The 27,648-nt window shown below is 37.5% G+C and overlaps 2 protein-coding genes across 6 annotated transcripts in view; both read right to left on the bottom strand.

Moving 5' to 3' along the window:
* LOC114657413 (probable polypeptide N-acetylgalactosaminyltransferase 8) overlaps nt 1-13,632 on the bottom strand; it is an 83,224-nt gene extending 69,592 nt beyond the window's left edge. Inside the window, exon 1 of one of the 2 annotated variants that reach the window (XM_051930779.1) lies at nt 13,318-13,619. In XM_051930779.1, the coding sequence (XP_051786739.1) occupies nt 13,318-13,519 (202 nt within the window). In that variant the 5' untranslated portion in view covers nt 13,520-13,619. Of the gene's footprint in view, nt 1-13,317 lie in introns of both variants that reach the window. The other variant, XM_051930785.1, reaches the window with a different exon arrangement.
* The window catches only part of LOC114657406 (probable polypeptide N-acetylgalactosaminyltransferase 8), a 526,476-nt gene that overhangs the window by 190,764 nt on the left and 308,064 nt on the right, over nt 1-27,648 (bottom strand). The gene's annotated exons all lie outside the window — the stretch shown is intronic.

Genomic DNA, 27,648 nt, shown 5'->3' on the forward strand with positions numbered 1-27,648 from the left:
AAGGCTGGCATCCTTCAACATCTGCAATACGATGATGCAGATGTTCTATCAGACGGTTGTGGCGTCTATCAGACGGTTGATCTGTCTGTCTGTCTGTCTGTCTGTCTGTCTGTCTGTCTGTCTGTCTGTCTATCTATCTATCTATCTATCTATCTATCTATCTATCTATCTATCTAAAAGGTGAGTTTCAGACGATATTACAAACGCTGACTCCTGTGCCAATGACACCACTTCATGTGGTAATGATGTTGCTGTGCCCCGCACATCTTCAGACGCTGACTGCATAAACACCTCTGCCTCGGCAATCGCTGAGCGACCATCTGGCTGTGTGCTGACAGACTGTTCTGGAGTAACAAAATGCAGTTGTGGATGCTATAAGAGATGTGACCAATGAACTAAGGTATATAAGGGCTGTACTATGCAATATTGACCATAAAAAATAAATGCTGCATCTGATTACCTGTTTTTACATGCTGGTAATTACATTTAAATGAAGTTGTAATTCTGTCTGATTTGGCTGATCAATTTGTGGTTCAGGGTCATCATACCATATCTCTTCAGGTACAGGCAAGCAGGACGCTACATGCCTGCATAATGAGACTCACTTTCTGTGGACTATAGTGTAGCACATGAATAGAGTGGAAATGCTTTTCTGTTTACATAAGAAAATTAATTCTCTGATGGCACCTTTATAGTGTAGCATGGCACTGAGCAACACAATGGATTCTCTTCTCTTTACTTGGCTATTTGAGGTGACTCGCTATCTTTAACAGAACTGCATGCCTTTTGCCACACTATCTGTGTGGAGCTTCTGTTTTTATAGGTTTTCCAGCTATATATGCTGTAATGTCAGCTCATTCTTTTGGTGATTAATTCATGTAACTTGTCCAGCGCCATTCCAATAGCAATGTGCATGAAGCTGTCAAACGGATAATACCATACTATACAGCGTGCATGACATGACTCTATTTTTGTGAAATACCCTATCGGTCAGAAAGTTCATGTTGAAGAGCTCCTGTGGTTAAAAACCCAAGAGTGGACAGAACTTGCAAAGGAGCAGGTAGAGCACAACTCCTCAATGTCTGGGAAAACCTGTCTGACTCATCGCTAAATATGTAATTTCTGGTTCCAGCCTACAGGCTGATATCACTTCCGGTGCCTCAGATGACATTAGAAGAAGGTCACTTCCGGTTCCCACACATTACTTTCAGTCTTGTCAGTTAAAACCGCCATCTTCCCAAACCTCGAGCAGTTCATGACTGTACTCCAACAGATACATTTCTGTCTACAAAAACAAACCCTTTGCAGCCCGGGATAATATACGGTGGCTGCCCCAAACCTTTTTAAGTGTGTCGAGTCTGATCCTTTCACACACAGAAACAGTAGCACTGCTTTGACGCTGGGTGCCACCAGTTTGCAAAACTGAGTAGAAATATTCGTACACAAGGTAGGGGATTACCGAGAAAATGGATGTGTGAATGAAGTGAAGTGTGAAAAAAAGGTTTAGGGCTTGAGTGCTGGAAAGACTAGCAAAAAGAACTGTGTATGGTGCAAGTAAATTATTTTGTAGGGAATATTCTAAAACATTTCTCTTTGGCTTAACAAAAAAAAAAAATACTGTAGGCACATTTCTGCAAAAGGCATGAAAGAAGAGATGCAAGAAATGAAAAGGCTCTTATCTGAAACCATGCCTGATCTGCAAAAGACCATGTTACAGTCTATTGAGATATTTCAGCATCGTATCAGATTTAGAATTAAGACTACTGGATATGTTTAAATGTAACAAAGCATTCTAAATGAATATTTGTAGAATGTCATGATCTGGATTAACTCACTCATGGTCCTGAATTGGATTAGGCATTTTGAGTATGTACAGTGTAAAGCAAAACTCTTAACACAAAACTCAGTGTTTCTTAGTTTTTGGTTTTTAGAAGTTTGTAAGTTTCAAATAATAGACCATGTTTAAGTGTGGCACAACCAAAAATGTTGCTTAATCACAGTTTTTAGAATCATTGTCTAATGACAGTTTGCATCTTCAATTCTTCACATACTATGCACAGTTATTTGGGTGCGGTTATTAGAACAAAAATTTTTCAAAGCTGTGTTTGACTGACGAATCTGGCTTTCTGTGTGCCACATTCTCAGTTGTTGTCTGCATGAAGTTTGCATTTTTTTCTTTTCTTTCCAGACAATATGGCTTTGCTCAAAACTCGAAAAGTCATTCCTGTTTGGTTACTTGTTGTTCACAGCTGTGAACTCCATAAGCAGTTATGTATAGAGAGTAAAGTTTTGTTTTATTACTCACCTGGACCTGTCATCCTCAAACTCTGCATGTTAAAAATTTGGGTGTGATGCATCTCATGAGATTGTCAGCTCCCATTCCTTTTATATTAGTGGTTGTTAAACTTTTTAATCTGAGGTCCCAAACTAGAAAATCAGTACCGTACTGGGATTCAAGAATAAAATTATTATGATAATGACCACAGAGTCATAAAGAGACAAATAACAATGGCCATATAATAAAAACGCAAAACTTTTTGTTTCGATTCAAGCACATTTCTCACATGAATGTTGCTAGAAGTGCAAAGTTAGAAACAAATGTATTGTTAAAACAATCTCCATCTATCCATTTTCCAAACATGCTTATGCCGTGCCATAGGGAAGATGGAGCTTATTTCAGTAATAATCAGCCACAGGTCACTTAACTTAATCACTTGACTCATAGCACCAGTTAAGGAATGTAACAGTTAAGGAACATCTTAAATTACATTTTTACAAACTGTCTAGTATGAAAGCTTTAACTCTATTGACTGACACTAATTTTAGTGAACTAAATGTCAACAGCCTTTCTTTATCTTCTATGTTCTATCTTTCTTCGTCTATCTTTTCTTCACGGTTGTTTGCCAAACCTTTTTTCTATCAAGCCTCAGAGATGCTTACTCTTCCATTTTTCCCATGATTTCTTCTAGAAGCACCCAAGATGCATCACACATTAAAAAAAAAAGTTCCCATCCCAGTTTGCATTCTGGGGGTTCTATGCTCAGACACCACAGTTTTTGTATTTTTCTTACAGTTCTCAGTGATCTAACAAGCACGTCCTTCACGATACCAGTGGATGGACATTTATCAAACCACTTTAAATAGTGTGATGAGAAGGAAAACTTTATGTTAAACTTAATGCAAAATCTTGAACTGGGAAGGAAGCAAGAGCACCTGAAGGAAACCTATACAGAAACAGGGAGAGCATGGGACTTGAACCAAATCAGTTATCATTCAAAACAGAATTGATTCCTGGAGTATATCACTGCCATTGGAAATACTTTGTGTAAACTTTAGTAAAGCTGAGAGAATTCTTGAGGTGCAGCTTGAGGAATGTGATGATTTTTTGAAAGAAAAAAAGTCACTTAACTGGCACCATTTTAAGAAATGAAGCAGTTCAAAAATTAATTAATCACTGCAGCTTAATTACCCTGTCTTAAATAACATTTCAATGAATAGTCTAGTTTGAAAGTTATAACTTTAGCTAAACTGCTGAATGTTTACTGCTTGTCTCAATCTTTTCGTATTTTCTGTTTTACTTAAAGTTCTAAAGGACAAATACTGTTAAACAATAATAATTACCACCAAGTCCTTCTGTAAACTTTTTGTGCTAAAAAGAAAATATTGTGCTGTTTTAATACATAACTCTGTCTCTCCTGGCTTCTCTGCATGCTCTTGAAATGACTCTTCCAGCCAATGAGCCACTGGAGATCACATTAACTACCAATATAGTTTATATAGTATGCACAACTAGTATGTTTTGTACACAAAACTGGCATAGTACACACATTAAACAGTACAGTTCTGACATATAATTGATCTGGTGCACACATAAAACCAGCAGAGTTCAAGTGCAAAATGGATATATCACCCACATGAAACTGGTATAAGATGTGCATGAAACCTATCTAGTGCATATACAAATCTATTGCTAGAGCAGTAGTATATGAATGCAAGCCAATATAATTCATATGCAAACTAATAGCAAACAAGCATAAACCAATGCAGTCACAAACCAAAAATAAAGGCACCTGAACAAGTGATACACAAGTGCAAATCAATATAGTCCATATGCAGACCAGTAGTATACATATACATATATAGTTCACAAACAAATCAATAATATATGGTGCGGGTGCCCCAAAGGACAATTGGGCGTCCCAGCCAGGATGGAAGAGGATTCCTTATTATTATTCCTGTCCTGATTAGGATGCTGATAGACTGCAGAACCCAGTAAGGGAGCAGTTCATCCCCCACCATTCTAGGGGCAGTGTTCTTCATATAGATTCCCAGTCTGGACACTCGCAGGGCTACATGGGAGCTGTAGGGATCCATGGGGGATGATACAGGGAGCTTCCGGGGGAAAACCTCTTCGGTTTGTATATAACCCAGAAGTGCTTACAACAGGCCACGTCACATCACTGGAAGTACTCTCGGGTTCACTTTAAAGGGAACCCACTACCTTGGCTCAGAGAGTCAGAGTTGGGAGGCAGTGGGCAAAACTCAAAGGAGGTGGAGAAGGAGGAACAATTGTTTTGATTTATCATTTTTTGTATTATTGTGGCTTGTGACTGGGAGAGGAGGGAAGAAAGTGACTGGGAGAAGAATAAAAAATCCTTTATTTTACTTTATTTACACGTGGTAATTGCTAGATCTGTGATTTTGGGGTTCTCTGGCACCCTTGTGTGGTCACAGTGGTGTAGTCTGCAGGATTTTCTGGTCGTCTGTTTGGCAGAAAACCTGTGGTTTTTTTAAATTTGTGACCAAAACCCAGACTGATTAACACACACTAGTGGCACATCACATCTTGCCAAGAATGGGCCAAAAATCCAGTAAGAAAGCCATCCAGCAACAAGTAGATCGATGGGCAATAGATCTCTGGTCTCTGTCCGTCAGTAAGGAGTCCGTACAATCTCGAAGACAACTTTGTGGGAGGGACACTGGAATACCTCTTTAACATAAAGGATACTGAGTTAAGTACCATCGAAGAGATAAAGTCCCCAAAAAAAGGTGAGAAGGCCTGACATAAAGGTAAAGACAGCAAGGGACACATCTCCCAAACATTAAGTGGCAAACTGTCAAAATACCACATAGTAAAAAGGAAAGCATGCTGGGAAAGCAAACCTTTCCTTATAAGAAAGAGCTGGAAACCTTGTAGTCAGTTTCAGCTGGTCCTCCCAGACCCGTAGGTTTCCGTGGGGAGAATTTGTGACCTGCTTCCAAAATAAAAGAGAAAAATGGTGTTATGAGTGCCGCGGAAGGGGTCACCTTTGGAAGTTCTGTCCCTTCAGAAGACAAAGGGGATCTGATGCCAAGTCTGATTATGCCATTTTTTTCTTCTGCAGGACAAAAAGGAAAGATTCCAGAGGTTTCTCGTTAAAGACTGCACCCCTTGTGGGACTGGCTGCTGAGCCCCATGGGGCTCAACTGAGGGGAGAATTATTTAGGTGCCCCAAAAGATGGATGGGCATCCTGCCCAGGATGGAAGAGGATACCTTACTCAGCATAGATGCCCTAATGAAAGGATGGAGTAACTGGGGGCAAACTCCAGCCGGGACACCTTATTATTCCTGTGCTGATAGGGATACCCATCCATCCCTTGGGTCACCTACAATGGACACAAACCTCTATAGTTCATATGAATGAAACCAGTATTGTTATCACCCCAACCAATGAAGTATGCATGCAAACCAATAGTAAATACTCATAAACCAATAGTCTTCATATATAAAGCAATAGATTACACACAAAATTAGGTGATTTATGGCTTTTTGGCCCCTCATACAATGCTGTGCTCTGCTCTTCTCAGAGAGTTGAATGGTCCGTGCTGCAGGTAAGCAGAACTCTGCAACTTTGCAGGGAATAAAGGCGGTGATGTATTCAGATTCTCAATAGTTTAACTTCATGGTGCCTACCTGGCAAACTCTGAAACTGCTGCCAGCTTTGATTTCAGACCTTCAGCAGCCTGTTGGACTTCAAGTAAATGCCTGCATATCAAAAATACTAAAATGTACTCTTGCTCTTTCCTTGTACTATACAAATGTATTAATTTTTTTCATTTTCTCTGTATTTAATATATGAAGGAATATGTTGTTTTCATGAGACAGTCAAATTCAGATTTTATATGGAAATGGTAAAACAGTACTGCAGTTTGAGATATCCAATAACAAATGGGCTAAATATGATAAAAGAACAACAGGTAAAGAGTCAAAGTATAGCGATATTTGAGTTAACTTTACCTTGTAAAACCAGTTATGACTTTCATGTGAACTTTTCTCAAGATATGCTGAATCAATAACTTTTTAAAAATGTTTTTTTATCAGATCGAGTTATTTTCCAAATCATAACTAGATTATTCTTGTGTGGGTTGCCGGGCTAATATGTTTTATTTCCTTTGGTAGACAACCATTGCACAATACTGAATTTACAGTAAATCACCTTAAGGCTGGCAAGAAGACAAAACATTTTTACTTCTGAGAAAAGTATGTGCTTTCGTTACCTACTGTATATGATGAAATTTACATAGCAGCTAATGATCACTTTGCTTGCCTTGTAATGCTAATACAAAAACATTTCAGATTTGATTTAATGCTAATCAGAATCGTTTAAATATGCTTGGTTACAAAATCTTATTAAACATGAAAAAGTCTAACTTGATCTGTTTTTACTTTACCCTTTAAATATACAAATGCTGAAATTTCCATATCTATGTAAACTTTTGATGTCCACTATATACTGTACATGCACCTAAATGATGCCAAGATAAGGAAATTAGTAATATAATTGTGCAAAAATTTGAAATAAATAAATGAAGTTTCCTCATAGAAACTTTATTTATTTACAGTGGTAACTTGTTTGGTTATTCCTTTGTGTGCTGATTTACTCCTGCTCCAAAATCACAGGTTTTCTTTTGACTCCTACAGCCTTTATTCTTACCAAATCTATATGTTGAAGATTGACCATATTGTGAAAAAAAAATCAAAATCCACTGAGTCCAGTTCATGGTCAGCAAGGCTGATGTATACAGTATATATATATATATATATATATATATATATATATATATATATATATATATATATATATATATATATATATATATATCCTAGTGCCATTGGGAATAAATAACCTGGCTGATGCACCAGTTCATCTCAATGCATACTCTTGCAAAAAACAATATTGTGTCATTGTAGAGATGTGTGAGAAAAACTAAAGTACAAAGAATAAAATCCAAGCTCTCTAAAAAAATGCTTTTAGAAAGTAATTGCATTTTTTAAGGTAAGTGGTTGCACAATTATTTTTTTCCATTTGGTTATTTTTAGTATCAGTAAATATATTTTAGGTAGAGTTTACTACAATTTGTTAAGTAAATGCAACTCACCCAGAAAAATACATTTTGTGATTTAATTAATTTTATGTTACATTTTTCTACCTAAATAAATTTAGTATATTTTACTTAAATTATGTTGTGTTTACTAAGTATATTTTGGGTCTTTTATTTTAACAAGATGAAATAATTTAATTCACACATAGATTAATTCAGTAGCACTAAAAATAATAATAAAAAAAACTTTTAAAGAATGGTGCGCATTAAATTCTCAAATACTCATTAATAATATATCAACATAAACCATATAGAATAAGGAAGACTTATTCAATTATTGTGGTTGATTGCACTTTTCACAGACTTTTAACATCAATTACCATGTTGTAATGGAGGCAAAGAAAAAGATGCTTTGTGATGCAGCGTGTGCGACAAGTTTTGCAGTGTATCAAAAAAGTATCATAAATCAACTTCCAAAGCCACATAAAACAGACAGCATTCAGAGAAAAATAATTTCGCATTAAGTTTCTTTACAACTATACAAAAGTGTATGGATCCTTTGGATCAAAATGCTCAATAGGCAACAGTGTGGCAAAGTGGTTAAGGTTATGGCCTTCATATCCTGTGGTTTTGGGTTCAAATCCTGCTACTGACACTGTGTAACGATGACCAAGTCATTTCACCTGCCTGTGCTCCTATTGGAAAAAACAAAAGAAATGTAATCAGTTGTATCTCAAATGTTGTTAAGTCACATTGAATAAAGGTGAGGAGAAATTGGCTTTTTGCACGCTCTTTGGGGGTCAGAGCAGAGGGTCAGCCATTGTGCATGTACAGACTTCAGTCATATACACTCACCAGGCTGGGATTTGAACCCAGGAGCCATAAGGCACCAATGCTAACCACTCTACCACCATGTTGTAACATTTTAATGTTATGTATGATTATTAGAGAACCTAAGGACAGCAATGAAGAAAGTGAGCAAAATGTGAGGGAGCTTGACCATGTAAAACTTTGAAAGTAATGAGCACAAGGTTATACTTGATACACAAAGAAAGAAGCAGACCTGGAAATGGTAAAGAACAATAATGCGTAATAATGTGTTCTGTTTGCTTGGTGTGTGTTTGAGACCTTTAGCAGCCGTACTCTGGATATATTGTAATCACAGGGGTATTTTATCAGGTAGGCCAGCAAACAGGAAGTTGCAATAGTCAAGACAAGAAATAATGAAAGCATAGAGAAGTGTTTCTGTGTCTCTACTATTAAGTAATGGATGAAGATGAGCGGCTTTGTGGTTTGATACAGAAGGTGAGCTTCTGTGAAGATAAAAGGTAAGCATTTTTTTAAAAAAAAAGATGCCAAAATTGCACAAATGTTGTAAAGGATGAACCAATACAACAACAATCGTGAAGTCTAACATCCTGCCGGCAACTGACTTGGAGACAACTAAAAATACTTCAGTCTTTTTGGCATTCAATCTAAGGAAGTTAGCATTAATCCAAGTATTAAAATCTGAAATCCATTCCAGGAGAGAATGGCCTTGGAACGCCTCTGCCATGGAGGAATTGTTGGAGGTGGCAGGGAAAAGAAACAGCTGGGCGTTTTTGTTTTACTACTTCCCTCCAACCCGGACCTGGATAAGGGGCAATAAATGGATGGATGAGTAATTTTGTTTTATCCAATATCCAATTTACTGTACCCACTTTTTTTTGATTTTATTGATTTTATTAAAATCAAATAACATTCCATACAGATAAATCAAGTTTTATAAAAATAGGTTCGAAAACAAATCAACCCCACCCCTGAGAAAGAGAGCTAGGCCAGCAGAGTAAAACTTTAAGCTAGTAAAAATAAAAAAATAGATACATTAATAAATGAATAAAGATAAATGGGGGCGGCATGGTGGCACAGTGGGTAGCGCTGCTGCCTCGCAGTTGGGAGACCTGGGGACCCGGGTTCGCTTCCCGGGCCCCTCGCTGCGTGGAGTTTGCATGTTCTCCCCGTGTCTGCGTGGGTTTCCTCCGGGCGCTCCGGTTTCCTCCCACAGTCCAAAGACATGCTGGTTAGGTGGATTGGCGATTCTAAATTGGCCCTAGTGTGTGCTTGGTGTGTGGGTGTGCTTGTGTGTGTCCTGCGGTGGGTTGGCACCCTGTCCGGGATTGGTTCCTGCCTTGTGCCCTGTGTTGGCTGGGATTGGCTCCAGCAGACCCCTGTGACCCTGTGTTCGGATTCAGCGGGTTGGAAAATGGCTGGATGGATGGATAAATGGAGTAAAAGAGGGGAAACAACCTGCATCCTCAATTTAAATGCTTATTCTAAAATGTTATTGATTAGATCCTGCCAGGTTTTGAAAAAATGTTACACAGATCCTCAAAGTGCTAATTTGATTATTTCCAGTTTCAAATAGTATATAACATCAGTTACCCACTGACTTAGAATAGGAGAGTTAAAGAGTTGACCAAGATAAGTCTTCGTGCCAATAGTGTAGTAAAGGCAATTACAGTTTGTTTCTCCTTCTCCACTTTAAGGCCATCTGGGAGTACACCAAACACAGCTGTTAGTGGGTTAGGAGGGATTGTGACACCAAGGCTGTCTGAAAGGCATTTAAAGATTTTGGTCCAGAATGATGTTAATTTGGTGCAGGCCCAAAACATGTGACCCAATGAGGCTGGAACTTAACTGCAACAGTCGCAGATTGGATCTTGCCCTGAAAATATTTTGGACAATTTTAAATGAGAGAGATGTGCTCAATATATAATTTTGAGTTGAGTAATTGTATGCTTTGTGCATATGGAGCTTAAGTGAATTCTCTGCATTGCTACCTTCCACTCCTTTTCTGAAATGCTGAGTGAGAGATCCTTTTTCCACTGTACTCTTGGATCTTTGAAAGGGAGGGACTGTAAAATTGTTTTATATATTACGGAAATGCTGTCTGAGTCCTTGAGACTGAGCAATATTTTGTCTTGCATAGAGATAAGTGGGAGGTGAGGAAAATTGGGAAGGTTTTGTTTAACAAAGTTTCTAATTTGAAGGTAGTGAAAGAAATGTGTTGCTGGAAAGTTAAATTTGGAATGTAATTGTCGTAGGATGCAAAGACGTTGTCGATGTACAGATCTCTAAGTAATTTAATCCTGAATGTTTTCCAGACATTAAAAACTGTGTACGTTTGCGAGGGTGGAAAAAGGTGGTTCTCGTGCAGAGGTGCCACAGATAAAAGCTTCTCTATCTTAAAATGCTTCCTACATTGGTTCTATATTCTGAGTGAGTGAAGCACAATTGGGTTGTTAGTATATTGGCGATGACTTGTACTTATTGTGGTACAAAGCAAGGAATATAAAGAAGTACTGCAGGGTTTTATTTCTATTGCTGACCAAGCCTGTGTCTGTTCATCTATTTGTGTCAATGTTCAGGTTTTTATTGCGTGTGTATTTGCTGTCCAGTAATAAAAATGAAAGTTAGGTAGAGCCATGCCACCTTCCGCCTCAGGTCTTTGTAGGGTCGCCCTTTGGATACGTGGATGTTTTGAATTCCAAATAAATGAAGTTATGGTTGAGTCTAATTTCTTAAAAAATATTTATTGATGTATATTGGAATGTTTTGGAATAAAAAGAGAAGCTTACAAAGGGATATTCATCTTAACAATGTTAATACTTCCAGCTAAAGTGAGATGAAGGGGTGACCATCTATTCAAGTCTTGCTTACTGTACCCACTTTTAACATATTACCACTACATTCATAAAAATTCACAGCATTTTAATGTAATGTAGAATGTTTTGCACGCTAGCAATTTCATTAATTGGCAGCCAAGATGACATTATGGTATGATACCCACAAATTCAAAAAGTAAGCAAATCAATAAAATTCATAAAATAACGCTGTGTCCAGTGGAAGTGGCAAGGCAATTTTTATAATGGGACCAGAAGGACAAGCAAATTCGTTATGCCAAGCTAAAGTCTAAACCCAATATCAGTCCTATCTTTCACCAAAGCTCAAACTTTACGCAAAAATCATGGCAGAAAAGCAAAACTCAAAAGTCTGTAATATAAGGGCAAAAATGAAGCAAAACACACACCAAGAAGTTATTATTCTCAATCTTGAGTAACTAGGAAGTGTGTAGTGCTAAGTCACAACCACCAGCTAAAGAATCTACAGTGGCCATTAAAAACAGAGTGGTGTTTGAAAAAATGCAAAACATTTTGAAAATTAGTTCAGAACTAAAAATAAATGTTAAAATTTGATTTAGTAACTCAAAAAAACACAATTGCACATATAAAGTCCAAAATAAAGGCTTAAAAAGTGTGAAAAACTTTAAAAATAAATCATGTTTATAGCAAATACATTTTAATGTTTTCAAAGATGATTTGCTTTACACAACTAAACAGTACAGACCACACTTCTCAGACTCAGCGGCCCAATTTATGTAGTGCCAGCTAATGTAAGACAGAAGCTAGTAGAAAATCAGCAAATGAAGAGGGGAAAAAAGCAGACTTTAACTGGAAATGTCAATTAAACCCATTCCTTTGTTCTGTCTAAAAAATTGATCTTTCTCTGCAGGATCTTCTTTTTTCCTGTCCATCCTCAGAACAGACAAGACAGAACTTGAAAATGAGATTGAATTTCACTGGCTGATGACTCAGTGTGAGGTAAAATGATTGTGCAATAAATGATTGTTTTGCTCTGTTTCTACTTTATATTTGCATGTCATGTATTAGAGTTGTAAGATTTTATTTTTTTAATTTTTCCCAGTGTTCCTTTTAAAGTTGAAATAAAAGAGTGCAACAAATAAACAAAGGTCAGTCTGAAGACATGGACCCGTTTCACTCACAATGTGCAATACAAATGAACAGGGTGTGAGTGCAAACTGATATTAAAATGCCATCAGATCCTGTCAGTACTGAGATAGTGCTAGTTCAAATAAACATTTCCCTTTCTCTAAACTAAGCAATTCAGGTACTCCACATGCCATATTTGTTCTCATGCCTGATCCATAGTACAATCTTACTATCATGGCACCATAGAGTGATGATCTTTTGCATGTAGCTCAAACATGCAAATAAGAATTTCACTGTGCTCTGTATGTTACTACTACTTCAACTACAATGTGTGATGCACCGATCCAAGTTCTTTAGAGCACATTAAGGACAGGCTTGCACACACTAAACCCATGATCTTCTCACACCTAGATCTCCATGTGCTTCACTCTTGCCTAGTCCCCTGCACATTCTGTACTGTATATACTCAATGTACCCTGCTATGCTGCGGCACACACTGTCTTTGTTCGTCTTCCGCACTAAACATTAAATCTGACAGGCTCTCAGCCAGACATGCACAGTCACATGCAGTAGCTTGTGCAGTGTGCTTCCGTTAAATTTTAAATATTCTTTAATACAGCTTCTTATCAAACCCATGCTTATTTTATATAGTTCTGCTTGACTCCCAGCCACACACATTTTTTCTGTACAAACACTGATTTTTTTTTTATAATTTCCTGGTTCTCAAAACAGCCTAAAGTCCAAGTTAGTACCCCGTTTAAATTGATTTCAACCCCACTAATTAGCCAAGCTATTTAAAAAAAGAGTATCTTAACACTAAACTGTTCTTTCTTTCTTTCTTTCTTTCTTTCTTTATTTCTTTCTTTCTTTCTTTCTTTCTTTCTTTCTTTCTTTCTTTCTTTCTTTCAAAGCAATGAACATCCAACTGGATAAACACTTTTCAGAAAATAACAAAAAATAAATCAGAAAACACACTTCCAATTGTTATATGTTCAAAAAGAGTAACATTTCATGATTCACCTGTATTCTTCTAGATATTAATATAATTAATATATTTGTGACACTGTTAAATGTATTCTATAAAGCAATCATATTCTTTAGTATTTTATCTACAGTTTATTTAGGATATGAAGTATCACTTATATTCACTTATAACATTTCTCATCATATTATGGATGCACTTACCACTAATTTGCTTTATTAGTAGCTCATTTTTCCTGACGTTCCTCATCATCTCATCTTGCCAGATCTTGCTTTCTGTTCCAGACTGATGCAATTGTTTAACAAGCTGATACAAATCTTGTTTCATTGAAACAAAAAACATTGCAGTGCCACAAATCATCAGCAAGCCAAGCGCACTTAACAGACAATCAAACCTGAGCCTCATTTTTCAGGTAGCAGTTTAGACTAACAGAATTTTATCTCAGTTGCTTTTCACTTCAGTTATAATTAGAGTAACTCCACCTTCACCACTAGCCAGTAAAACAAATAAAGGGAACAAAAGTCCTTCATAGATAAAAATCAGCACCTTTGGCATCAGTATTTTTTCATTTTCTTTACATTTGCATTGCATTTTAATAAGTGATAATGTTTGCCTTATACTTAGTAGATCCATCCAGCCATTATCCAACCCACTGAATCCGAACATAGGGTCACGGGGGTCTGCTGGAGCCAATCCCAGCCAACACAGGGCACAAGGCAGGAACTAATCCCAGGCAGGGTGCCAACCCACCACAGTATCCTTAGTAGACATTTAGGGAAATCAAAGAATTTTAAAATAACTACAGGTAAAATGTAATAATTTAATGACAGTTATGGTGCTCACAGTATATTTTTTCACAATATGAAATGTGTGAAATTTCATTTGTAACTTGTTAAATAATATTCACTACTTCCCCAAAATACCAAGGTGTTTGTTTGAAGTATGAGAAAAATTGAAAGTCTTTAAAAATTGCTTGCTGTATGTGTCTTGATAAGTACTGACCTAAATATGTTCAATGTCAACTGTAACTGTACTTTTGTTAGGTTAACATTAAACTGATGTAAGTGCAGTACAGTATATTGTTAGCTTTGCATTGGTAATGGATAATAGAATGTTCTGCCTTATTATCCCTTATAAGCTAACATGCCAATGGAACACCCCTGCCACTACACAACAGTTCTGACTCAGTACAAAATAAGTTCAGTTTTTTTGTTTGCAAATGTCAATGTTACACAGTTCTGGAGAAACATGTAGTCCTTGCAAACATCCTTGTTTGCTTGAATATTACTCAAAGCTTGAAACTGTAACTACTTGGACTGTGAAAATTCTTGTTTTACAGGTCATACTCAATGTTTGCTTCTTTGCCAACTCAGTAGTTGTGTTAATCTCTGATACAGGAAATGCAGACTTAACAAGTAAAATTTGCCTCTTTATACTTGGATGTACACATTTTTAAATTAAAATAAGGTTCAGATTAAAATTTAAACCCCAATTAGACATGTTATTCAAATAAAATATAATACCTTACAAAATATTCAGACTCTTCAAATGCTTGTTTTTTAAATATTTTAATTGTTTGCTCTTTGCTTTTTTGTATTGTGTTTCTACACGCCTTGCTTTTTGCATTTGTTGTATTAAGCTATTGTAAAGTATTTACTAATGTTCATCTACTTTGATGCACCCAGATTCTTTCTCATCCCTGGGTGGGTGAGGCCATTAATGTTGATTAAAAACCTTGTGAAATCCATAGGAAGACCTTTACCTGTGACCTTCTGTTTTTAAACTCACAATATTGTCTGCTACATTTTTAGTGCGATATCCTTCTCATTTTATTATATTGTATTGTTTCGCTAGCTGTGTCATTACAAGTTCCAGTCTGACAGTCTCTTCTCCTTTCTGTGGTAACTCAGCGTTAAAATTTCAGACGCATTTACACGACAGCTAGCAAGAATAGCAATGATTCAGAAAAAGCAGATAAAAAGGCAATAAAAAGAACTTAGAAAATCCTATCATATCATTAAGATGAAATATGTTTAGCAAGTTTAAGACTCGTAATTTTCACAGCTGAATGAAGTGAAATATTTACTTTATTTATTAGATGCTTTGTTGATTAAATAGCTAACCCAGCCACAGGGGATGCACAAACCAGTGTGTTTCTGCATGCTGGTCCCAAGCCCGGATTAATGGGAAGGGTTAAATAGCTCTGGATATATTGGATTATAGGAGGAAGTAAAGCAATGCAGCAGATTTACCAGACCAGCGTAATTCACCCTTTTTGTCAAATGGATTTAAGGGCAGCTCTATAAAAATGACTAACTGACCTATAGCAGTGGTTCTCAAACTGTAGGGGGGCCTTGAAGCTGTACAAGGTGGGCGTCGAATAAATGAACAAGACATCAAAATTAATTTTTACATTTTTATTTCAAATTTAAATTTGCAAGCATATAATCACAACGAATGTATTATAACTAAAATTAAAATAAAACATTTCTAAGGCATAGATCTAATGACTAATATGTGGTTGCTTTAAAGTGTGAGACGTATCGGTATCTGTCGCGAACATTCAGGTAACAGTAGATCAGGTGATAATGCGGCGCGACTACACCACATTGGCAGCGTAGCCAATATTGCCAAATTGAGTTAAATAATTTACTGCGTATTGGGTAATTTTCATGATACAACTAACAGCGGTATAATATTTATCGGACGAAAATACGTTTGTCTCGCACAGATTGACTTCATCAGTGTCCTCGTTTACGAGATTTTTAAAAATTAAAACATATTTAATCGTTTCTTTACATAAAAAAATAATTAAATAAGAATAAATAAGGGCGGCACGGTGGCGCAGTGGGTAGTTCTGCTGCCTCGCAGTTGGGAGACCTGGGGACCTCGGTTCGCTTCCCGGGTCCTCCCTGCGTGGAGTTTGCATGTTCTCCCCGTGTCTGCGTGGGTTTGCTCCGGTTTCCTCCCACAGTCCAAAGACATGTGGTTAGGTGGATTGGCGATTCTAAATTGGCCCTAGTGTGTGCTTGGTGTTTGGGTGTGTCCTGCGGTGGGTTGGCACCCTGCCCGGGATTGGTTCCTGCCTTGTGCCCTGGGATTGGCTCCAGCAGACCCCCGTGACCCTGTGTTTGGATTCAGCGGGTGGAAAATGGATGGATGGAGAATAAATAATTTATTCTTTGCTTTTGGGATTAGAATTACTACCAAAAACCACACAAGGCATTGTAACAGTTAATAAAGCACTTTAAAAAAAAAAAAATTGCAAATATTTCATCGAAGTTAGCCGAATATATGCAAATCTTATGGATGTAAAAATGATAGGATACCGCGACACTGCACGAGTATCATACCTTTGTTAGTTGTATCATGGGTTATTCTCATCTATCTTATATTATGCAGGGGAGTGCAGAATTATTCCAGGTAGAAAAGGGGGGGGGGGGGGGGCGCGAAATATGAAAGTTTGAGAACCCCTGACCTAGAGAATGACCTGAGAGAAATTAAATATACTGAGGTTGAGTAGGAAAAAAAAATACAGCCAACAGAAATCAGGAAAGAATAGACATAAAGTTATGTCACAACTAATAAAGAAGCAGAACAAATTAATGTGGGGACAAAATTCTGGAGAAATGTTTTATTCTCAAAGGAAATGCAGGGTAGGAATATAAAAAAGGGAAAGTGAAAGTAAATAGAATATGTAATGTGTACTGCCAGAAATGACTATCAAGACACGATATCATTTTATATTCTTACTAGCAAAATACCCGCGCTTCGCAGCGGAGAAGTAGTGTGTTAAAGAGGTTATGAAAAAGTAAAGGAAACATTTTAAAAATAACGTAACATGATTGTCAATGTAATTGTGTTGTCATTGTTATGAGTGTTGCTGTCATATATATATATATATATATATATATATATATATATATATATATATAATACATATACACATATATATATACATACATATACACATATATTATATATATACATACATATACACATATATTATATATATATATAATATAATGTGTATATATATATATATATACATAAACACATATATTTTATATATATATATATATATATATATATATATACAGTGGAACCTCGAGATACGATCACCTCTGTATACGAGAAATTCAAAATACGAGGAAGTATGAGCGAAAAATTCAGATCTAAACGCGAGCAATTGGCTCGCGTAACGAGCCACGAGCCAGGCTGTGGGTATAGCTCGCGGCTTAGCGAGGGGGCGTGGTAGCAGTTGCGAGCTGCGATCTGCGGTGTCTGCGTTTCTCACTTAAGTGCACAGGTGGGAAACTGCCCACATCCATGATTGTTCCTGTGGCTGATGGGCTGCAGCTGCCATGTCCTCCCCGCATATATAGAGAAGCGCGAGCCGGTTAAGGGGGAGAAGAAGTAAAAGAAAAGAGAGGAGAGAGAGCGCAGGCAGGCAGGCAGGCAGGCAGGAAGTCGGTGCGGGAGAGCGAGCGAGCGAGTGCAGGCTCGCGTGTAGCTGAACAGTGAGCTGAACAGGCAAGCCAAACAGCTGAAGCAGGACGGTGTAGAGAAGGTCAGCTGCATTAAGAGTGTCTCGCCTGTTGCAGAGCCCGCAGGTGAGACGCTAACAGAGAAGAAGCAACGGGGATTGTCATCTGTTTTTTAAAGATTGCATCCTTTTGACGTTTTAAACCTCGTGTTAAAGGATTGTTATTCTGTGTATTTTAAACCTCCACTTCACAACTGTTTTAAGGATTATTTATTTAAAGATTTATTGAATGCTCTACTGCACTTTGGACACCTGTTTTAATTCTTTTAATAATCAGTTATATTATTTACCAGTGTTATTTATTAAAGGTAGACTACAGTATATATAATTTATCAGTGTTATTTGTTAGGAAAATTGATTTTTATGTTAATATATTTGGGGTGCGGAACGGATTAACTGGATTTCCATTTTTTTCAATGGGGAAGTTTGTTCTAGATACGAGAAATTCGCTATACAAGCTCAGTGCTGGAACAAATTAAACTCGTATCTAGAGGTTCCACTGTATATATATATATATATACACATACAGATATATTATATATATATATATATATATATACATATATACACATATATTATATATACATATACACATATATTATATATACATATACACATATATTATATAGCAAAATACCCGCGCTTCGCAGCGGAGAAGTAGTGTGTTAAAGAGGTTATGAAAAAGTAAAGGAAATATTTTAAAAATAACGTAACATGATTGTCAATGTAATTGTGTTGTCATTGTTATGAGTGTTGCTGTCATATATATATATACATATACATACACACATATATTATATATATATATATATATATGGAAGAGAAGGTCTGTGATACAGTTTGCATATTTGCAGTTGGAGATCCACAAAGGGGAGAAAAAACGAATCACGTATCATAAAATTCAACCCCTATCAGGGGTCTTCATCAGAGGATAATGCTTAGATTTACAAGAATCAAAGGCAATGTCAGAAGGCACGGCACGCACCCTGACCAAGAGGGGCATCAGAATAGCACATAAACCCACCAACAATCTGCGCATGGGTCCTGTTTAATGCTAAAAACAAGAAATCGACAGCCGAAACACGAAACGCAGTTTATAGTATTCCATGCAATTCTTGCTCAGCTGTATACATAGGACAAACGTCAAAAAAAATCTCAACACGTGTACAGGAACATCGCAACGCCATCAGAAGAAAGGACGCACTATCTTTGATATATGCACATACTAAATCGACAGGACACACATTCAACTGGGACAACGTAAAAGTAAAATTTAAGGCCAGTACAAAAAGCGGCAGAGAGTTGGCCGAGTCTTGGCTATCAGATGAAAACGCCATCAACAGACACTTGGACATAAACCCAGCATATGCCAACCAACGTAAGAAGGACATATACACATTAATTAAACTATACAACCCCCCCCCCCCCCCCTTGATCATACTGACTTAGTCACCTCCACCCACCCCCCCATCCCCCCCCCCATACTGAATGTGTTGCTATATATTGCCTTAAATCACCTGTAGCTCGCAAACCGTTTCACCTATTGACTTGAAATCTGGTACACATATAGTACGTCACGTCTGCTATCCACTTTATGGGTGATGATTATATTACTCTTTTTATCTTTATTTTATTTTATTGTAGAATCAACTCCTATCTGCGCATACCAGGGCGGCCGTGGGCGGATGTGTATGGTGTATTCACTCCATGTTATCGTGCATTGCGCTGTCACTGGTATTTTGATAAAAGAATTTAAACAACATATAAGAAGCGTATAAATTATTAAACAGTAAAACATTAACATTTAAGAAGTAAAGTTACATTGAGTACTACTGCAGTGCCTTTGGGTATACCTCATTTTTTCTTTGCCTATTACATGCTTAAATGTATAAATTTTTTGGTGTACCTACCCGAGAACACGCGACATATAACCGACCGTGGGAGAAGCATGGATTTTAAAACACGCGTTGAGTTCATCTGCTGGTCTCCCTCGTGGAATAACTGGTAATGTTTGACTAAAATCTACAGCGAGTAAAACGACATTACCTCCTTTTTTTTTTTTTTTTACGATCTCTGAGATCTTGCTTTTTTCGGTTCAAGGCTTCATAAGCTCTTTTATGTTCCATGGTGTACTTATCCCAAACCATCATCTTTGAATGTTGCAAGACTTTCGCCTTGTATGTAGATCGGGGTAATTACATTCATTGCATTCCTAGTCTGAATCACAATCTGATTGTATGGGTGGTTACATGGCAGGTAACTGCTTATGCTTGGTCATCAAGTCGTCTAACATCCGCTCCGTGCCCTCTTTTAATTGCAAGAAGCAGATATATATAGCCAAATTCTCACGCTTCGTTGCGGCGAAGTACTGCTTTTAATTTTTTATTAAGAAGAAAAGAAAACCTTTTTAAACGGATCGAAAATATACCAATAACAATTTGTTAAGGATCTGTTTTTTTTGTGAAGCTCCCTTTTCACAGCTGTCGCGCTACGGCGTGTGTTTCGTTTATTTGACAGTATGTAGATCGTGGTAATTACATTCATGGCATTCGTTTTCTGAATCACAATCTGATTGTATGGGTGGTTACCTGCCAGGTCACGCTTGTGGTTTGTCAGCAAGTCGCCTTACGTCCGCCACGTGCCCTCTTTCTGTTCCCAGAAGCAGATCATAGAATGGTTTTAATAGTTTACTTTCAAATAATGCAAAGAGTATGCGACATGTGTTTCTCCCTAATTCTGGGCTCATCAGGCGTACACACTCACTGCATCCCCTCTCGGGAATCGAATCTCTATCGTCAGTGCCAGAGGTGAAGCCCCATACATTGCGCTACGGCGTGTGGTTCGTTTATACCTCATGTGTTCTGATTAAACTTTTATCTCGCGAATATGTTATTGCAATCCGCAGCGGGAGCGTTTCTATAAACTTAATTTAAACTTACGTTTTACACCGTGCTTTTTTCCCTTATGAAGATGCTTGTATGCTTCACTCGTTCGCTTCTTATTGTTTCGCTCCCTTCTCAATTGTTTAATGAATTTTTTGTTCTTCGCTGTTTGCGGCTCATCCTTCATTTCTCCCTACTGAGTTCTTTTATCTCGCGAATATGTTATTGCAATTCGCAGCGGGAGCGTTTCTATAAACTTAATTTAAACTTACGTTTTACACCGTGCTTTGTTTCCCTTATGAAGATGCTTGTATGCTTTACTCGCTCGCTTCTTATTGTTTCGCTCCCTTCTCATTGTTTAATAAATTTTTTGTTCTTCGCTGTTTGCGGCTCCTCCTTCGTTTCTCCCTACTGCGTACACAGTCTTTTCACGTGATTACGTGGGAGGCGTGATGACGTGACACTCAACTCCTCCTCCCACGGCCATCGAGCTGCTGTCCATTACAGTATATTGTGAAAAAAGAGGTTCCAGTTATGACCATTGCGCGTTGAATTTCGAAATGAAACCTGCCTAACTTTTGTAAGTAAGCTGTAAGGAATCAGCCTGCCAAATTTCAGCCTTCCACCTACACGGGAAGTTGCAGAATTAGTGATGAGTCAGTCAGTCAGTCAGTCAGTGAGGGCTTTGCCTTTTATTAATTAGTATAGATGCAAATAATGACTTTCAGTGTACTGGTCATGTTAAATAATATAGAGTACTAAAGGGCTCTGCCCCCTGCTCGCTTCGCTTGCCAACCCCTGGCCCAGCCACTTTACGGCTCTGCCACTCGCGTATGGGTAAGCGGATGTACAATTTATACAGATTGTTATTTTCATGGAAACTGTTACATATGCATAATAGAACTAACTATTTTACATTATAGCGAGTAATTAACCATAGTAAAAAATAGTCAAACGTAATAAATTGAAAGAAAATGTATATGCTTTTGCATTTACATAATTTTTATTAAGTTCAAAATAAGCCAATTATTTTTTTTTTTGCTACCTGTAAAGCTTGTGCTTCTTCGCTTTGTTTAAATTGAATCATATTCTGACTTGGTAAATGAATTGGTAATAATTCAACTGAATGACTTTGACTATGCATTGGCAATTCCATTAAATGTCACCCTCTTTCCATTGCATTGATGTACCGAGTATTTAAATATGCTTGAACTTCGTCCTGAGACTATTCTTTGGAAACATTCACGTGTACTGTATCGTGCCCTTTATGAATGTACTTGTAGATGTACTTAATAACCATAACTTTTTCTGTAGCAAAATTAAAGATCTAAATAATTCAACTAACATAAATACATCATATATTTATATCTCTCCCTGTTTTCCCACTCCTTTCAGCTCCTTCTCTAAGTTCTCACCAGTCACATCTGCGTTTATTAATAACCTGCTTTGTAAGATGAGACCAACTACTTGTGTACTGGACCCCATCCCCAGCACACTACTTAAATCCTGCCTTCATGCCATAATCCCAACTGTTACAACAATAATAAACTCATCCCTCGACACTGGGTTTGTACCGCTCACTTTTAAAATTGCTTCTGTAACCCCAATGTTAAAAAAGTCTGGTCTTGATGCTGACAATCTTAACAATTTCCGGCCTATTTCCCACTTACCTTTCCTGTCAAAAGTTCTCGAGAGTGTTGTAACTTCCCAACTCACCAATTACTTAACTTCTAATAACTTGATGGAACCCTTTCAGTCTAGTTTCAGGGTGCGACACAGCTGTGAAACTGCTCTGCTACGGGTAACCAATGATTTGCTTATGGCAGCAGACTCTGGACAAACCAGCATATTAACTCTGTTAGACCTCAGTGCAGCATTTGACACTGTCAGACATGACATTCTACTGTTCAGAATGGAGAACATGCTGGGGTATCTCTGGCACTGCCCTCCAGTGGTTCAAGTCCTATCTGACTGATAGGCAAGAGTTTGTTAGTCTTGGCAACAGCAGATCTAGCTCAGAGCCAGTCACACAAGGAGTCCCTCAGGGCTCTGTTCTCGGCCCTCTTCTCTTCTGTATTTATATGCTTCCCCTTGGCCATATTATACGTAGCTATGGACTGGGTTTTTTGTTTCATTTTTATGCAGATGATACTCAACTCTACTTCAATGTTAAAAGTGGAACTTCATCAGAGCTTTCTCAGCTCACAACCTGCCTTAGTGAAATTAAAACCTGGATGGAGCAGAACTCTTTAAAATTAAATTGCAATAAAACTGAACTCCTGCAAATTGGGACTAAAATGCAACTTAATAAAATGAGCTCCTTCCCAGTCCATCTTGGCGGTGAACTCATCAGACCTGCCTCTACTGTAAAGAATCTTGGTGTCATTTTTGATTCCTCCCTTTCTTATTCTTCCCACATAAATCACATTAAGAAACTTTCTTACTTTCACCTCTGTAACATATGCCGTGTTCACTCCTTCCTCTCCTTCTCTAATGCTGAGAAACTTGTCCATGCTTTTATCACATCCCGCATCGATTATTGTAATTCCCTACTGGCAGATGCCCCTTCTAATCTTATATCACAGCTCCAGCTTATTCAAAACTCAGCTGCAAGAGTCCTTACTCGAACCAGCAGCAGCGAGCACATAACACCCATCCTGCTCCGTCTTCACTGGCTCCCTGTGTCTTACAGAATCGAATATAAAATCCTACTAATAACCTACAAAGCCTTAAATAACCTCGCGCCAAACTACATCAGTGACCTTCTCCATCACTATGTGCCTGTCTGCCCACTAAGGTCCTCTGATTCTGGCAATCTTGTTGTGCCTCACTTTAATCTACACTCTATGGGTGACAGGGCCTTCAGCTGTATAGCACCCAGGCTCTGGAATGACCTACCGAAATTAATCAGGTCAGCTGACTCCATGAATTCTTTTAAAAAACAACTCAAAACTCATCTGTTCAGGAAGGCTTTTAACTCACTTGACTTTATTACCCTTCTCTCTGTTTGCTTCTCTGTCAAGATGCTCATGTAGCCTGTATGCGTGTGTGCTACACCATCAATTATGTTGTCTGTTAGGCTTTTTTCTCTGTATTCACTGTCGTAATCTTCTTTATTTATTTATCTGGTTTGTACAATGCTATATACTGTATACCCTGCCGTTCTTCTTATATTCTGTAAGTGCCTTTCTGTAAGTGCATGGGGAAAGCGCTATATAAATAAAATGTATTATTATTATTATTGTTATTATAACCGATGCACAATATTCGACATTAATATGACCATCGAATCGTTTGAGCAAATATGGGTTACACAGTACAATCTCTGCGTCGATAATCAGGAAAGCCAGCCTTAGTCATATCTGTTGAATTAACGAAAGCTTTAGGAAATTTCTTTAAACACATTTTTTCTTTTGAATCATTTTGGACATATGATCATCGGACGTCTTCATACGTTTCAGTCGGGTTTCAGAACAAATTATAGTACAGAAACTGCACTCGTTAAAGTAGTAAATAACTTGCGGATAAATGCAGGCAGAGGCCGTTTATCTGTTCTCATTCTCATAGATCTGAGTGCCGCATTTGATACTACTGATCAGAAAATTCTTAAAAATCACCTTAGTCAATGGGTGGGCCTCTCTGGAAGTGTCTTAAATTGGTTTGAATCCTACCTGTCAGGTAGAAAATTCTCTCTCCTGGGTCCGCTGCTCTTTTCAATTTACATGCTTCTGTTAGGTCAGATTATCTTGAGGCATAACGTGAACTACCACAGCAGTTGACACACAACTGCATTTATCAATAGTGCCTGATGACCCAGAGTCTCTCAATTCACTGATACAATGTCTTACTTGTGTTTCTGAATGAGTAGTAATTTTCTCAAACTAAATAAAGACAAAACAGAAATTTTAGTGATTGGCAATAATGGATATAATGAGGTTATTAGAAATAAACTTGATGCATTAGGATTAAAAGTCAAGAAGGAGGTAAAGAATTTAGGGGTAACTATTGACTCTGACCTGAATTTTAAATCACATATTAATCAGCATTTTTTCACTTAAGAAATATAGCAAAAGTTAGATCTCTTATAACACTGCAAGATGCTGAGAAATTAGTTCACACTTTTGTTTTCAGTTGACTAGATTACTGTACACGGTGGTGCAGTGGGTAGCGCTGCTGCCTTGCAGTTAGGAGACCCGAGTTTGCATGTTTGCATGTTCTCCCGTGTCTGCATGGGTTTCCTCTGGGTGCTCCGGTTTCTTCCCACAGTCCAAAGACATGCAGGTTAGGTGCATTGGCGATCCTAAATTGTCCCTAGTGGGTGTGTGTATGTGTGCGTGTGTGTGTGTGCACGCCCTGCGGCGGGCAGGCGCCCTGCTTGGGGTTTGTTTCCTGCCTTGCACCCTGTGTTGGCTGGGATTGGCTCCAGCAGACCCCCGTGACCCTGTAGTTAGGATATAGCAGGTTGGATAATGGATGGATGGATGGATAGATTACTGTTAAGCACTCCTCTCAGGACTACCCAAATAAGACATTAATCGATTGAAACTAATGTAGAATGCAGCTGCTAGAATCTTAACTAGGAAAAGAAAATCCAAGCACATTTCTCCAGTTTTGATGTCACTACACTGGTTACCTGTGTCATTTAGAATTGACTTTAAAATACTGCTTATGGTTTACAAAGTATAAAAAATAATCTCACTCCATCTTATATTTCAGAATGTCTTACACCTTACACTCCAAATTATAACCTTAGATCTTCAAATAAAAGTCTGCTTAGAATTCCAAGATCTAAACTTAAAAGAAGTGGTGAGGCGGCCTTCTGCTGTTATGCACCTAAAATCTGGAATAGCTTGCCAATAGGAATTCGCCAGGCTAATACAGTGGAGCACTTTAAAACACTGCTAAAAACACATTACTTTAACATGGCTTTCTCATAGTTTCATCTTAGTTTAATCCTGATGCTCTGTATATTCAATTAATTATTATTCATGGTGGCTCCAAAATTCGTACTAACCCCTACTTTCTCTTCTGTTCTTTTCCAGTTTTCTGTGGTGGTGATCTGTGCCACCACCACCTGATCAAAGCACTGTGATGTCCCTACATTGATGGATTAAAGGCCAGAAGTCCACATGACTGTCATCATCAAGTTCTTCCATGAGAACCCTGAATACCATGAGGACTGATTGATGTCATTTATGTTGGATAGAATGCCTAGAGGGGGCTGGGAGGTCTCGTGGCCTGGAACCCCTGCAGATTTTACTTTTTTCTCCAGCTGTCTGGAGTTTTTTTTGTTTTTTCTGTCCTCCCTGGCCATCTGACTGTACTTTTATTCTATGTTAATTAGTGTTCCCTTATTTTAATTCTTATTTATTTTGTCTTTTTTCTCTTTCTTCATCATGTAAAGCACTTTGAGATACATTATTTGTATGAAAAGGTGCTATATAAATAGATGTTGTTGTTGTATGAATTTGTATCCAGTATTGACTGTAGAATGTCTAATACGTCCTATTGTTAAACTCTTTTGATTCTTTGTTGTATTGCTTCTCCGTGATCATAAATATAAACCTGACCGAATTGTGGTTTCTTTGAAATTAAACATGTAGTACCTTTAATTGTTGCGGGACCACAGATTCTCATAGCATATGGTCCTGAATCGTGTAAATCTATGTTTTAAGCATTGAATGATGCGAACGCGAACAGATTATTGTAGATTCGGATATTTTGCCTGTAGTGTTTGTGGATTTCATTTCACCGAACAACAAATCTTTTAATTCTCACGGATACACTTCCTCATTGGGAAGAAACACTACTTTTCCCTGATGGCAACACCAATTAGACAATCTATAAGTCTCTGACTTAAACTTTAAAGCCGAATAATATCTACATATTTGTCATATCACCTATGTCTATATATTCAATCTCTTTTTGCTGATTCATTATTTCACCGAGTAATAATTTCCGTTTGTTAGCGCTATCTTTAGTATCAGTTTTTTGAGACTTTCAATTTTTACTACTTTTATAATCTCTAACTTGCTCTGCATGTGTATTTTGCCAACGTTTTTGAACCTCTATACAACATTCTACTTTATAAGATTACAGTGTGTGTGGTTGAAAATGGTTGAGATGAGGGCGTGACTTGAAAAAATCTCATGGCCAAGGTCTCAACTTGCGGGACTTAAAAAAATCTTCCAAAATGTCTTGTCTCGTCTTCCAAAAGGTCTTGTCTCGTCACAGGATTTTTTTTATTATAATATATATAGAGACTAATTTGACTGCTTCAAAACAGTTCCTCTTTTCTTTTCATGGGAAATGTGGGAAGCAAATAATTTGAGTAGTTTCTACCACTGTTCTTGATTTTTAAGTTTAAGAGGTTGTTGACAGGGATAATTTAATTTAGCTATCTTATACAGTAAATAATCCAAATAATGTTTATTATGTTCATTTCCATTAAAAATGTAACTACATTTCTTATGTAAGTTTGAAAACACCCTTATGCCTTATTGCCCTTATGGCATGTTACTCATTCATGATCCATCCATCCATCCATTTTCTAACCCGCTGATCTTCTAGGATATTTACAATTTTTAGCCAAATACACTTCCTCCAAGCAAGTGGATATCTCGGTAAATTAGCACACTTTTTATTACTCTTCACAATATACTGTATAAAATTATATTAAATAATTACTTCACTTTTATAGCTGAAAATGACTGTAAAATTGATGTGGTGCTTAAAAGCTGAAATCTGTATTATGTAGGCTAGAGTTAAAAGGATGGTGTAACAGTACATTATTCCATGTTTTCTTTTTTTTGTCTTTTGATGATTTGAATAAGCCTGATGGTGATAGGCGTCTGATGATGGAAGACACCCATGGTCTCCCATTTTTTGCCTTTTGGGCTGCACTGCCGTTTAATGGGTGATATCTGGGAATACCGTTTATCTGACATTCAGTGAGGGAAAGACAAGGGTTGGGTTTGATTTAGATTATGACTGCATTATCTTCTAAAATTTAGCTGTTTCCCTGTTGGATTCAGCTCTTGTATGGCAAGTGTTGCACTGAGATGGTTTGAACCCTGACAGATTGGTTGGTAGAATGAACTTGACCA

The sequence above is a fragment of the Erpetoichthys calabaricus genome, chromosome 1, assembly GCF_900747795.2.
Source record: "Erpetoichthys calabaricus chromosome 1, fErpCal1.3, whole genome shotgun sequence".
NCBI classification, from domain to species: Eukaryota; Metazoa; Chordata; class Cladistia; order Polypteriformes; family Polypteridae; genus Erpetoichthys; species Erpetoichthys calabaricus.